General features: G+C 39.6%; 1 protein-coding gene across 1 annotated transcript; it reads right to left on the bottom strand.

The window, feature by feature from the left end:
• Positions 1-4,241: 4,241 nt before the first annotated feature.
• On the bottom strand, positions 4,242-13,792 carry LOC135475245 (uncharacterized). Its single transcript, XM_064755069.1, has 2 exons — positions 13,696-13,792; positions 4,242-9,711 (listed from the first exon to the last, which is right to left on the bottom strand). The coding sequence occupies exon 2, from the start codon at positions 9,637-9,639 to the stop codon at positions 5,023-5,025; it is 4,617 nt and encodes a 1,538-aa protein (XP_064611139.1). The 5' UTR covers positions 9,640-9,711; positions 13,696-13,792; the 3' UTR covers positions 4,242-5,022.
• Between the last annotated feature and the right edge of the window lie 1,514 nt (positions 13,793-15,306).

Raw genomic sequence — 15,306 nt, 5'->3', positions numbered from 1 at the left:
ATGAGAGAAAACGACAGTTAGCCGAGCGTTTGGTCAGGAAAAGTGTTGGTGCTTTATTTCTTATATCTGACGATCACGAGTGCAATCGGCAAATATCAGAATAAAGAAGGAAAGATTAATTTATTTATTACGCCATACTCAAGAAGATTTCACTGCTTCTGGCAGCATTTTGGTGGGAACGTGGTAGGAAAAACGACAGAGCGTGGTCGAAACCCATGCCCATCCACAGGTTGCTGGCAGCTGGCAGACCTTCCATCAAACGACTGAAGGATGCCAGAATCAGCTGGTCTTGAATTCTCAAGAGTAATTAAAGATCAAGCAAATCAAATTTTTGATTGTTTTTTTCTGCATGTTGCCAGAAGAGCTGCATATGTATGTAGAACTTTGAGGAATGACCTTGTTCATATCGGGAATTTGATCATTATTTATTTATTTGATAGTTATTTAATGCCAGCTCAATAAATTTTGACTTACGTATGTATATGAGGATGGTCAGTTTTATTGGTGGACTACATGTAAATCAGAGACTGCATAAATACCCACATGTCTGGTGTCACCTGTTTATTGTCACTATAAAGGTACCAGAAATAGTGAGAGCAAGGAAATATCTACAGATTCCATGCATGTCCATTGCCTATTTTTGAGCCTGCACATTGTACTTTATTAATGTGACATTTGTCAGGTTTAGGAGTGGAGGAAACTTGGTAGAGTTCGGAGGAAACAACCACCCATTGCCAGTTACTTGGCAATCCTTCTGACTTCAGCTGCAGCTTGCAGTTTGAGATGTATTTCGGCATGACCTCATCATCCAAGGGCTGGCCGGATGCAAAATGAGAGGCACTTTGTCTGAATGAGCCAGTGAAGGCAAAATGGGAATGTAATTATTAACATGGTGCCATCAAATCTTCACTGGCTTCTACATGTATCTTATTATATTAGAATATATAATTTTGGCCCCCAGACTAGACCCACTGATGTATTATGTCATGTATATTGCCATTAAAACCTTAACTGTGGAAGGTTAGTCTGAAAGCCTGAATGTCTTATTGAAGACACACGGCAGCATCAGAATGCCCCTGCCTGTTACATTATTCCGATATTGGGTCAACAAGTACTTTACATCTCACTTCATGCTGAGTGATTATCCAGTGACCTGGTAAGCTGTAAGAACTTTATGCTTTCATTTTTTCATTTATTATTGTGATAAAACATACTCAAGAATTTTCCTTTACACCATGGCGGAAGAAAACCAGGAGTAAACTAACAACCTTTCGCAAGTTTCAAGTGAACTTTCTTTCATTTAACATTATACACTTGTACACTGAACTGTAGTAAGACAAGAAAACTTCATGTAAGACAAGACAAGTGAGCAAAATGTAGAACCCACATATTGTGTGAACTATGTGTAGCGACTGGAAGGCAAGACACTTTGCTTGTCTTTACTTGGTCAGGAGTCTGACTCTGAACTGTGATTCAGTGCTTAAAGCAAACACTCTTCTCTGCCCCTGCAGTGTGCACAGAAGCTCTGGCCTACTCAATATAACTTCAGTCTTATTCACATGATTTTTGACTGAAAAAAGCTCATCTCTTAGCCAAAGACTGCATGTCTCTGTCCTCTATATGTGCACAGCTTTAATTGTACTTGCTACAGTCCGCTAGGCACTCATTACTGAGAAGTTAGAGCAAGGAAACAGGGCTGGTTGGCCCAGTGTTAGTGTAATGTCACTGGGTCAGGGTTGGTGACATGAGTAGTGTCTTTGGCATGATACTTCACTTTGGCGACACATGGACTTGCCCTGCTGCAAGAAGATATAGAATATATATACACACACCTAATGACTCCTTGTTGTCATGTGACTGACAAACTGTTAAGTATGAAGTTAACCCTGCCAGGCACATATACATACAGACCAACTGTAATTTGAATGTCGAAAATTCCCAACTGCTGTATACATAAAGACAGAGAAGAAAAGTCACGAGCCATATATCAACTGGTTTATTCTGTATCTCTAGTAACTTGATTCTAATCAACACAAGCCAGAAATGCATGACACGGTATTCAGCCAGAAAATTAGCACTATTCTATTTTTCAATGAAGAGCTTAACAAACATGATACAAATATGTGCAAGATAGTAACAAACATGTCAGATTTACTACCAACCGCTGCACAATGATCTGCAGATATGCTATGAATTCAAGAGTCACAAACTGACGGAACAACGACACATAGACTTGGCTGATGGGAATCACCTGCACTCCGTATGGAATATAGCACAAGACCAGCACTGTGACAATAGATATGGTAAGATATTTAAAGTCTGACCCTTTAACAACTATACAGGGTCTATATTGGCACATTTAAGTATTTATAACATATACAACTAGATGACTTTGTAAAATCTTTCACTTTGTCAACATTACCATCCGGAATGACTTTGAATAAAAAAAAACAAACTTACATGACAAATAACCATAACAATAAATCATAAAAGCACTTTTGAATATCACGAGAAAACAATGCAACAACACACATGGGAACAAGGAAAAAACAAGATATATCATTCTGATAATTCAATTATTCCCATGTCATAAAGAGTATGTATACTTTTTAAATGCTAAAATAAAATATGTGTAAGACTTCCTTCTGGAAACCTTTTTAAAAGAAATACAGGGTTACTTGAGCCATTCATTGCACCAATAAACAACTTAAAAAATAAATAGAAGCCAGAACATACACAGTGTGTTTGGCATAATAATGTTAAGTTGAGAAATGTACAAGTTTTTTAGAGAGATTCATTTCTTCATGATAGAGACCATTATGCCCATTACATGAGCAGTAACACTTTTATATGTAGAGCAGACTTGTCAATAAATTTTTATTTGCAATTTAATTTATTTCACTTATACGACGGCAGCAATCATTATGGTGTGAGGTGGGAGACCCATAACCATCCACAAGTTGCTGCAAGACCTTTCCATGTACGGTGGAGCAGAAACCGACATGAGCTGGACTTGAACTCACAGCGGCCGCTAACCACCTCGGCCCCCTCGTCAATAAACTCTTACCGACAACATAACCGAGAAAAAATATGAGGAAGTGAGAGCACATGTGATGCTAACATTTGAAATGAAACCGATGTATAAATAAATCAATCATATTATAATTAATACATCCATAATGTAAGTCTATACATTTTTCCTCTGGACACACTTATCTTTTATGGTAATTGATTACAAACTCATATAAGTAAAACATAGTTTTGGCACCTTGCAGCACTGGCATAAAGGAAGAAACTCAATGAGTATAAATACTAATAAAAAAAGCTTTATCTACCATATTAATACAATTTTATGTCAGAAATTTATACAAAAAATCAAAAAGAAAGCCCTCTGAAAATTATGACAAATTAGTCATAAAAAATACTTAACTACGTATATTTAACCTTGTAAACATAACCAATGCACAAAAAAGTCGAGAACAAAATATTGATAATACTCTAGAAGATTAATGAAAAAAAAAAATGACTTCTTTATGAAACGGATGGATGTGGCTATCAACATCACCAACAACATTTATGTATCATTTATGTCTGTAGATATATTCTGTATATAGACCCTCTCTGAAAAAGTCACATATAACACCTCGTAATTAATACCATCACATTTTACCCGAATCACAAAGTAAACCCACAACACACACATAAAATTCGCCAAAATACAAAATATCACTACATTAGCTTTACAAGCGTGTAAATTTTGATATGAAATGATGTCAATTTATATAACAGGCAAATTGATGTAAATGTCTTTGAGAAGTAATCAGAAACAGCAACCACTATATTAATGCTTGGCATTTACCATCTTTTAACGTTTAACTTTTCCTTTTCAACACGGTAAATCAATCACTGATGTCATAATACACAAGGGGACATAATCAACAGTATATAAACGAAACATCGGTGAACCAAGCACTATTTCTTTCTTTTGTGACATGATTTATATGCAACATTTTCAATGCTTGCTCCAGCTTGTTATGATTTCTGATATGTTTTCTATTAAAAGAAATACCATCACTATATCCTAAACCACACTATACACCCAGTGCTTGTATTTGAAATCATGTCTGCTCCATATTATTCCTGGTCACCTAACTATGAGAAAAATGTCTGTGCATGAATAGACAAAGCTGTTCTGACTATTCATTCTCAAAAAGTATTAATTACACATGTACATATACCACAAAAAATGTAAATTATTGTTGGCAGTAACATCTGGGTGCAATTAACAGTGACAATGTGTATACAAGTGTACACAATAAAACTTGTGTGTCAATCAAAAAATGAGATGAAGCATGATAACAAAATGTTAAGAGGCTAGATGTTGATCTATTCTGAAAAAAAAAACAACCATGAGGAAAAGTTTGAGACAGATATGTTGAACTTTGGACTAGGTCTTAGTCGAGAAATTAATTTTCTTACAAGACAAAAAGCCTACTCAAAATCTGTATCAGAACAGGTTCAGATAAAAGTGAGAGAACAAAATGTTAAATACAACATGTAGGTGATGATCAATTCTGAGAAACAATAATGACGATTGAAGTCTGAGACATAGGGCTGAGGTGTTGATCCTAAAATTAACTTTGTTACAAGAAAAAAAAAATCCACACTGAATCTGTACAGAAACAGGTTCTGATGAAATGATGATTAATGAGCTGTTACAAATATGCTCTCTCTGCTAACTTCTACCTATTCAAAAGGAGTTGTCTACAGAGCTACATCGGTCATACCTTTCTTTGATCTAGTACACTATTTTTCCTGACAATATATATATCAAAAACCTTTGAAACAGCTACCAAATTTAGTTTGGATAAAATCTGAAAATAAAGTGCATTCAATTTGGTTTGGTGTAATCCTATTTTGATCAAATTTGGAACTAGAAAGGTTCAGATAGGTTCAATCTTATTACAATTATCTGTAAAAATGATACAATGACCTTGAGACTAATAAAGAAAAGGGCAAACTCTACTTGAAGAAAGAGTTGTCCAATGTCAGGTTGTCTGGGCAATTGTCATCGCCTCTATTGTCATGAAAAGTTTCTCCAACAGATACACCCACGCACATTGGCTCTTGCTTAACCAGATTCTCACTGCCTGCTGTCAGTATATTTGGATTTGATCTCGTCTTGCTGTGATCATCGGAAACCCTATGTGGTTCAAGGAATGCTGCGTTAGTTTTGGGAGACGCATTCATAGATACAGTGGTTGATGCATTGGTCTGGAAGGTTCGCTCCGAAGGCTTCCTAACTGATATGCCATCGGCATCATCAGACAAAACCTCTGCTTTAATGCACACTTCAGAAGTGGCGTGGGTAGGGCCTGTTGATGTCAATGACCCGTTTCCATCTTCATAAACACATGAGAACAGACCAACTTGACAACTTCCTGGCTTTCTACATTTTCGTCGTATTTCGCTCTTATTCGGCTTCCTTCTTTTCCTGCCCACATTTGACGTTTCATTTCCACCACAGATGGCAGGGGCACTAAGCGGTACATTAGAATCTCCAACTGCTGAAACATGGCTGCCCTTCTGGTCATCTGATGAACTTGAAGCATCTGGTATGGAGGACATTTCAACCAGGCCACCTGTGTCTCTGATGGCAGGATCTTCCAGTTTGGCCTCTAAATTCCCATCCTTCTTCAACACAACAGTCTCAACAGGATTTTCTGGGGGTAAGTGCAGACATCCTGTTTTTAGAGAATTGTCTCTTATTACTGACAATGCGACAGAACATTGGCGTATGTTGGCCTGGGCTTCACTTTCCTTGTGGAATTTCTCCTTTCTCTTCTCCAGTGACTTAACCTCTAGCTCTGGCTGTGTTTGAACAGTGGCATTGTCCTCTGCTACAACATCAGGTGTCTCTGATGATGGGAAATTTGGATAGCACACTGGGGATGGACCTGGGTAATCTTGGTTAGCTTCTGTGTAGGCGAGCTCCAACTCTTTCTCGCTCTGTTCACCTTTTCCTATCAAGGTGGTAGAGGCTTTCGTGGAGGCCATGCGGGCTAAGGTTTTCTTGTTCAACGAACCCTTGGGTCTTCCTCTCTTTCGTTTAACCACAATACAGGCATCTGACAAGACATTCTTTGATTCTTCTGCGGATGTAGGTTTCTTTGTATTCAATGTCGGTGCCATGACACATTCATTCTTAATCATAAAGGGTTTTCTGTTGTCTGCTAATTCATCTTTCTGGTACTCAAAGGACGTTGCTGTTTCTTCAGGAATTTCATCCAAACTCATCGGCTGAATATCACCAACACCTTTCTCATTATCTGATTTGATTTTTTCAGCCGAATTCCACGTCTCTGTTCCACTCCTTAGAGTACGTTTAACTTTTGTTTTCACTGCACATTTGCGGGGCTGCTTAGTTATGCACACTGGTCCTTCAGTATTTGTGTGAGTTAAGGCTTTGTCTTGTGAGGATGGTTGTAAGCATTTGTTCCTCGATCCTTTTGGACGTCCTCGCTTTCTCTTTACAGGCACATTCCCTGTGGAGATATTTGTCTCACAAATAACTGCAGGGCTTGTCATATTGTTAGAACGGTTGGGGTCAGTGCTGCATGGAACTGATGTCTGAGGAGATTCAGATATGTCTGTATTTGGGAAGGTTTCTTTTAAAGGCAATCCAACATTTGCTTCATTATCTGCCTCTTCCTTACCTTTAACATCAGCATACGCCCGCGTACTTGAAGATTGTATCTTCTCTGCCTGCACCCCTGACTTTTTCTTACGCTTGCATTTTGACTGGCTCTTTATTTTGCGTGGCTGATCAGTGATGAATAGTTCTGATGAGCAACCTTTATTTTTTTCCGATCTCTGCAGCAGAGCTGCTACAGTGTTACATTTCATCGACTTATACAAGACTTTCTTTTTCAGTTTAAGACATTTTTTCTTCTGCTTCTCTGTTTGGAATATCAGAGTTGTGTCGCTTTTGGTGGAGACTCTACAGGAAATGATGAATTTCTCCAATTTACGTCTCCGTCTTTCAGCTTCCCGCTCTGCCTTGTCCTTGGGTAGTCTTGGCTTGTGATTGACGAGTAATCCATGCTCTTTTTTGTACAAGTATTGCTTGTGTTTGTCTGCAGCTTTACTTGGCATGTTTTGGAGATCCATAAACCATGAGTCTGGCTTTTTACCCCGTTTTTCCAAATTGAATTCGAATCCTTTTGTAGCAAGTGGTAAAGTAAAGCCGTTATAAATACCAACTGTCGCCACAGGCTTACCTTCCTCAATCAAAGAAGGGTTCATTTCTGGTTTGAGTTCTGTGCCCACAATGTCTGACTGGTCCACTGTACCACGTGACATGCTTGGTTCACTTCTCGTCTCACTGGCTGTACACTGAGAACTATTATCTGTTATCAAGGCAGCCACATTTGTGGGATCCAGGGACAGCGTCTCAACTGGCTCCTGTTTCACCTCCACAAGTTCTAAGCCTCCCTCTCCTATTGACGCAAGTTCCTCCTCTTTGATTCCCTTTTTAATATCTGGTTCCACTTCCTTCAGCATAGACTCCATATTCAAAGGTGCAGTTTGGCTGAGTGTTGTTTCATGCATTCTGCCCATGTGTATTTTAAGCTGACCATACCTCTTGAAGGGTTTTCGACAAATCTCACAAAAGTAGGCGTAGGATTTCCCATGCATGGAACCGATATGAGTGAGAAGGTGCTCCATTGTTCTGGCCCCATACGGGCAAATGGGGCACCTATAGGGTCGGCCGCCAAGAGTGTGAGTTTCCTGGTGCTTCAAAAGATTCCATTTGACCGCAAAGCGTCTGTGACAGATATCACAGGCGAATGGATAAAGACCCTGGTGAAGTTTCAGATGACCTTGAAGGCTAGCACGTGTCTTCAGATTCTTCTGACAAATGTCACATTTAAGCAGCACCCGGTCTCCGTGAATCCTAACATGCTTCGCTAAAGTTGACTTGGCATTGAACCCTTTCTGACACACTCCACATATGTACTTTTTTTCCACGTTGTGAATGTTCATGTGTTTTGTCAGATCCGATTTGGTTTTGGTTTTCTGCCCGCAGCCTGGATGTGTGCAAGCAAAGAATCTCTCATCGCTGTGCTTCAACTTGTGGCACCTCAACTCGTAATTCGTTTTACACTTGAAGTCGCAACGGTCGCATGATATTGGCTTCACATCGTTGTGGCGATACAAATGGTACTTAAGGTCTTGAATTCGTTTGAAGGAGAATCCGCAGATATGACACTTGTGAGGGCGAGCAGTTGTATGCTTGAGCACATGATGGCTGACATTGCGCGACCACTTGGTTGTAAAATCACAGTGTGGACACTTGTACTTCTTTTCCGATGCATGCTTTGCTTGATGTCTTCTAAAATCTGTGTAGCTTCGTGAGCAATAGTCACAGTGCTGACACTTGAAGGGTTTTTCATGTGTGTGCTGCGCTTCATGTTCTTTGTAACGAATGACGCTTTTCGTAACATAATCACAATAATGGCATTCAAAGGAGATTTTTGGTTTTTCGTGTGTCATTTCATGACGTCTGATGTAATATTTATTACTGGTTTTGTAATGACAGTAATCACAGTTAAACCATTCCAACTTGGGTATTGTGCGTTTGGGTTTGATATTATTTTTTTTAGCTGCGTTATCAGTCCCACAACTGTTTTCTTCACCAGTCGAAACTGAAGATGTTTTCTTCAGGGATTCATCGGTTTGCTTTTTTTTGATTTTATCCTTCACTTGTGAAGCCTTACCAGTGCTTGTGCATTCTACCTTTTGCCTGTTAGAGCCCTTTTTTGACCCAGACACAGCCGTGGAATTGGGCAGTTTGGGCTTAACTTGGTGGTGTTCAGCCTTAAACTGACAAAGTTTCTTTCTTTTCTTTGGAGGTAGGTAAGTTTTTCTGTTTGTGAATCCCAGAAAATTGTCGTCATCAATCAACTGTTCGTGAGCGAGCACGAGTCTAACTCGGGCAAATGCCTTGGCTTTACGTTCCGATCGTCGAGAGCTTGTCTCTGTGGAATTTGAAACAGCTTGCTCACTGGAATCTTTGGTAAGAATATCAGCTGCATTAGTCTCTCGCCCTGGATTCAGGCTCTTTTCTGAATGTTTCTCACAAGCAGACCCTTGTACATTTTTTTCCGGGTCAGGATGGTTTTGTGAAGATGCCTCCTGAAAGTTCTTAGGACTCTTCTCCCCACCTGCCCCCAAACTGCTGCCCAAGGGGAAGGGATGAGGGTCTTCTGCTGCCTTGTGGTGAATATCTGTTGAGGTGTGGGGATTGTTTCCGGCAGGTTCTTGGGGGCTGCCATTTGGAATTGGGCTGCAACTAGCATTAACTTCTCCTGAATCATCTGCTGAACATGTCTTCTGTACGTCACTAACCGGGCCTGGGTTTGTGTCAGCCTCTGGCTTAACCTCAGGTAGACTACGTGTGCAGGAGGATGGATCTGGATTATCTGATGAAGCAATTTTCACGGCGATACAAGTTGGCTGCTCTGGCACACTGTTACTGGCTGGGTCAGGTGTGTTAGTGATGGCCACCAGGTCAGATTGTGTCGACAGGGGTACTGGTGAAGGATCGGAGAGAAAACTGTCTAAATGATTAGCCATGCTAGTCAACAGCCATGTGTCAGCTTCAGTGGTTTACAGAGATTGTACGGAGACCAGTTTGTCTAGGGCCAACTGAAAATAAATAATAAAAAATAAAAAAAAAAGATAAAAACAAAATTACAATCTGGAGCCAACAGACATGGTTTTATAAGAACATGCGCATGAAAATTAGTGACTTCACCAAATTATATTCCAGTTACACAGTTTAGGAGTTCCACTGTATACCTGACATTATGATGACATGATATTAACAGACTACTAAATATTTCCAGCATAAAAGGGCTAGAAAATAGCAAACGTGTGACACCATGCACATCAGTATTGTTATTACTGGTGTATTTTTTTTTTAACAAAATGTCACACTGAGGGATTAAAATTTTGGAAATTTGAGGTGATGGTTCAAATTATGGTTCAAATTATGGTTCAAACTTATAGGGACGCTGTGTTGTACATATTGTGTTGGCTAGTACATGTTGTGTACATGTAGGCTGGCATATGCTGTGTAGACTGGTAAACATTGTATAGGCTAGTACATATTGTGTAGGCTGATACATCTTCTGTATGCTAGTGCATACTGTGTAGACTGGTACACATTGAGTAGGTTAGTACATATTGTGTAGGCTAGTACATATTGTGTAGGCTGGTATATGTTGTGTAGGCTAGTACATATTGTGTAGACTGGTACATGTTGTGTACATGTGGGCTGGTACATTTTGTGTAGGCTGGTACATGTGGTGTAGGCTGGAACATTTTGTGTAGCATGTGGTGCATGCTGGTATATGTGGTGTAGACGGGTAACTGTGGTGTAGGCTGGTAAATGTGGTGTAGGCTGGTACATGTGGTGTAGGCTGTTACATGTGGTGTAGTACATGAGGTGTAGTACATGAGGTGTTACATTTGTATACACTGGTGCATGTGGTGTAGGCTGGTACTCGTGGTATAGGTTGGTACATGTGGTGTAGGCTGGTACATGTGGTATAGGTTGGTACATGTGGTGTAGGCTGGTACATGTGATGTAAGCTGGTGCATCTGGTGTAGACTGGTACATCTGGTGTAAGCTGGTGCATCTGGTGTCAGCTGGTGTATCTGGTGTAGACTGTTACATGTGGTGTAGTACATGAGGTGTAGTACATGAGGTGTTACATTTGTATACACTGGTGCATGTGATGTAGGCTGGTACATGTGGTACAGGTTGGTACATGTGGTGTGGGCTGGTGCATCTGGTGTAAGCTGGTGCATCTGGTGTAGACTGGTATATGTGGCATAGGCTGGTACATGTGGTATAGGTTGGTACACATGGTGTAGGCTGGTACATGTGGTGTAAGCTGGTGCATCTGGTGTAGACTGGTACATCTGGTGTAAGCTGGTTCTTATGGTGTCAGCTGGTGCATCTGGTGTAGACTGGTACATCTGGTCTAAGCTGGTGCATCTGGTGTAGACTGGTACATCTGGTGTAGACTGGTACATCTGGTGTAAGCTGGTTCTTATGGTGTCAGCTGGTGCATCTGGTGTAGACTGGTACATCTGGTCTAAGCTGGTGCATCTGGTGTAGACTGGTACATCTGGTGTAGACTGGTACATCTGGTCTAAGCTGGTGCATCTGGTGTAGACTGGTACATCTGGTGTAGACTGGTACATCTGGTGTAAGCTGGTTCTTATGGTGTCAGCTGGTGCATCTGGTGTAGACTGGTACATCTGGTCTAAGCTGGTGCATCTGGTGTAGACTGGTACATCTGGTGTAGACTGGTACATCTGGTGTAAGCTGGTGCATCTGGTGTAGGCTGGAATATCTGACATAGGCTGGTACATGTGGTGTAAGCTGGTGCATCTGGTGAAAGCTGGTGCATCTGGTGTAGACTGGTATACGTGGCATAGGCTGGTACATCTGCTGTAGGCTTCTACATGTAGTGTAGGCTGGTACTTGTTTAGAAGGGTACATGTGGTGTAGGCTGGTATGTGTTCAGGCATTCACATGTTTAGGTTGGTACATAAGCTGGCACATGCTCTGTAGAATGGTACGTGCTGAGTGGGCTGGTACATATTCATGCAGTGTAGGCTGGTACATGTTTAGACTGGCACATGTAGACTAGAATAGTTTGTGCCGATTCGTACAAATTTTGTGAGGTGGCACATGGTCTGTAGGATGGTGCGTGCTGTTTAAGCTGGTGCATATCATGTAGACTGGAAAATGTTGTGTAGGCTGCTGCATTTTCATGCTGTGTAGGCTTATATGTATGTAAGCATGTAAGCTTTGAGTATTACGTCATGCTTTTTCATTCATATGACTACGAGTCATTAGGTGCGAGTCCAAAAACACCAATCATGACATCCCAGCCAGTCACACCATACTGACATCGAGCCAGTCAGTCATGTTTCCTTGCTCTCACCTGTGTGCCTAGTACCAAGAGAGGCACCAAGTACCATTTCTAAAGTAATACATGTAAATCTATACATGTGATACTGCTTTGAGTAAAAATAGGGTAATGAGACAAATGCTTGCACAATGTTGTTTTGATTAATTTATGTATTTGATTCTTGCAGAACGCCATACTCAAGAAGTATTTTCTCACTTACTTGATGACAGGCAGTAATATGTTTGGAGGAAACCAAAAGTGCCTAGGGTAAACCATCCACCATTGACGTGATGTACATGTACAGAAATCTTGTTTTGAGCAGATAAAACTAAATATCTACAGCAAAACTTCAAGGTATCATCACCTGACAATGTGATCAGATTTCACAGATATTGCAGTGCTCGTAACATTTATAAAACATTAAATCAGAAACAAAGAATGTAACGAAGTATATACATCTACAATCTAGCAACATACAGGTTTATCAGTGTTAATTTCGAAGACCATGTCATATTAAGGAAACACTGGAATAAGTTCACCAAAGCACACAATCATGACAATGGATAGGTTTATCTGATTGATGTGTTACGTTGTACTCAAGAATATTTCACTTATACGACGGCGAGCAGCATTATGGTAGGAGGTAAATGGGCTCGGGGGACAATGGACAGGTCTATTTTATCTTTCAACAGATAAATTTACCAGCCATGGCAAGTCATACATGTATGAAGCTTCTGTAAAAGTGTTATATAGTGGTGTAAAACACTAAGTATTCTCAGGATATCAAACATGTGCAATTTTCTAGCTGAAAGACAAAGTGATATTTAGTAACTATTTAGCAACTTTAGTAACTTAGCCTTTTCTAGTGCTTTTCTGAAGATGAATTTTATCTTGCCACTGTAGATTGATGTTGCAGCGTTCTAATTAAAATATCCATGACTCTATTAACCTAGAAACTGAAATGATATGTGTACAAAAATTTTTATAATAAATTTAGAAAAACGCCATTTAATCTAAAGGGTACAAAAATATATTTTAATTAGCCAGCAGAATTATTATTCCAGAACAAATAATTAAAAACAAAAAATACTGTAAAATTGAGTACCTGTCTTTCTATTCTAATTTCTTTCTGTTAACTCCATTACTTGCAGATTTAGCTGTCAATGATTTTTTTTATTTACATTTTTTTTTTTCATTACTATTCACGTTTTCCTTAATTTTGACCGAGTAAGAGCATTAGGCCAGTAGTTGAATTGTTCACATGATCTCATGAATACTACAGGTAGATTAATTATTCTCTTACTGAAAATTACGGCACTAAGGGACTATTAGAATATGCAGTTAGTAGGCCTCTGCATGCAAATGAGCTTGCTCGATTCATGATATGATGAACATGTCAAGAATAATACAGGTTATTTCAAATCAATACATGCACAAACCAAGATTGACAGATTATGCAGTATTCGACAGTGCAGTTGTTGTATAATTGCTAATAAGGTAGGGTAAAATGCCCTTTTTATTCGTGAATGAATGCAAAAAAATATAAATTATCATATCATTTGTAGCTATGCAGATCGATTTATCAAGTTCAAGGCCGAACGATGTCTTGGAATTTGACAGGATACTCGTCGGCAACTAAATGCTGTAACCCACCTGCGATCAATGAAACAAAAACATCGAAAGACAGCGGCCAAATACCTACCACTTGAACCCACCATTGCCCCAGAGTAATGCCATCGGGGACGAAATTCGAGAAAAATTCCCGCTGTTGATGATTTGGAGTTGGCATTTCTGAAGAGGTTGCTGACAAACCTTCCAGCCTCCCCGCATCTTCCAAAGGAAGAATGCTGCTACCAGGGGGGATAACTCACTAGATGAGAATTTGCAATACACGTTGTAACATGTCTTTAATTGTGAGAAGAGATTTGCAACTGTGAATAACTTTAACATGGCTTGTTTTTGACCAAGTGTACCATTTGAAAGTCCACATGTTAATTACTCTGTAGTACTATAGATATAAAATGACCATTTAATTGAAATGTACATATTCTCAGTGGGCATGTGATTGCATGTAATTTGCACCTGAAAGGCAGAAAGATCTGTTGAATGGATTAAAAGCTGTTCCAAAAGGCAAACTTTAAAATTTAGAATCTAATTTTTACCATGAAGTATATAACTGAAGCACAGAATCAAATTTAGTCACTAATTACAGTATTTCTTGACACAATATAGGTCTACTCTGAAAATGAATATTTGTGGATTTCTGGCCCAGAAACAGGCTTTGAAGTATTTATCTTAAAACTTGCCTTTGTCATTAACTAGACCATAATATCAGCAACTTTTCTTGCAAACATAATTTTTGTTTTATTTATTTATTTGATTGGTGTTTTGGCTGTACTCAAGAATATTTCACTTTTACGACGACAGCCAGTATTATGGTGGGAGGAAACCTGGCAGAACCCGGGAGAAACCCACATCCATCTGCAGACTGCTGACAGGCCTTCCTACGTACACCCGGAGAGGAAGCCAGCATGAGCCGGACTTGAACTCGCAGCGACCGCATTGGTGCATAATTTTTAAGCCACAGTAATGATTCACAGAGGTCACTACCTTCATACTCCCTGGACAGAATTTGGTTGTACATAGGGAGAGGTGTTTTAGCCTCAGTGAAAATAGTAGAAGTACAAAATGAGAATGACCAAAACTGGCTAATTATCTGAGACACCAGTTTACATTCATTTCATTCATGTTCATTCACATGACTTACTGACTACTTGTCAACATTATTTCACACAACTGTCATTACTTCAAACAATGGCCGTTTTTGTGCCATTCTTTGAAAGATATCTGTATCAACTTTCTGGGTATATCATATCAGCAAATCCCAGCATAACTGGTAACTGCATTTTATGGTGCTGCCTAACGGTAATATCTTCTCAATGACACCGTACAGAACACCCCACCCAGTCACTCATGATTACATCATAGTGTACCTATATGGCCTATCCCTTTATGGTTAAAAACTAAATGAGCTGCACATTAGAGACCAAGATGGCAGATCTATCTGATAAATGAATTAGTACCCGAAGAGAAGTTTTACAATGTGATATACCACAATGCTTCTTATTTTCAGACATGCTTCAGGGCTTTACCCCTGGGGGCTGTCATTATATCAGTGAGTGGCAGTGTGAAATGGGGAGAATGTAGCATACTATTATCATTTATGGATTAGATCAGGACCTTTTTTTTTTTCGCAGCTAAACGTACATTTCGCTTCTGTTGAAACATTGCCATAAGGCCATTATAAATATAT

The sequence above is a fragment of the Liolophura sinensis genome, chromosome 9 (genome assembly GCF_032854445.1).
Source record: "Liolophura sinensis isolate JHLJ2023 chromosome 9, CUHK_Ljap_v2, whole genome shotgun sequence".
NCBI classification, from domain to species: domain Eukaryota; kingdom Metazoa; phylum Mollusca; class Polyplacophora; order Chitonida; family Chitonidae; genus Liolophura; species Liolophura sinensis.
This window is presented reverse-complemented; position numbering and strand designations above follow the sequence as displayed.

What these genes read in the sequence shown, in the direction of transcription:
- LOC135475245 (XM_064755069.1), bottom strand. Translation starts at nt 9,639, where the DNA reads ATGGCTAATCATTTAGACAGTTTTCTCTCCGATCCTTCACCAGTACCC.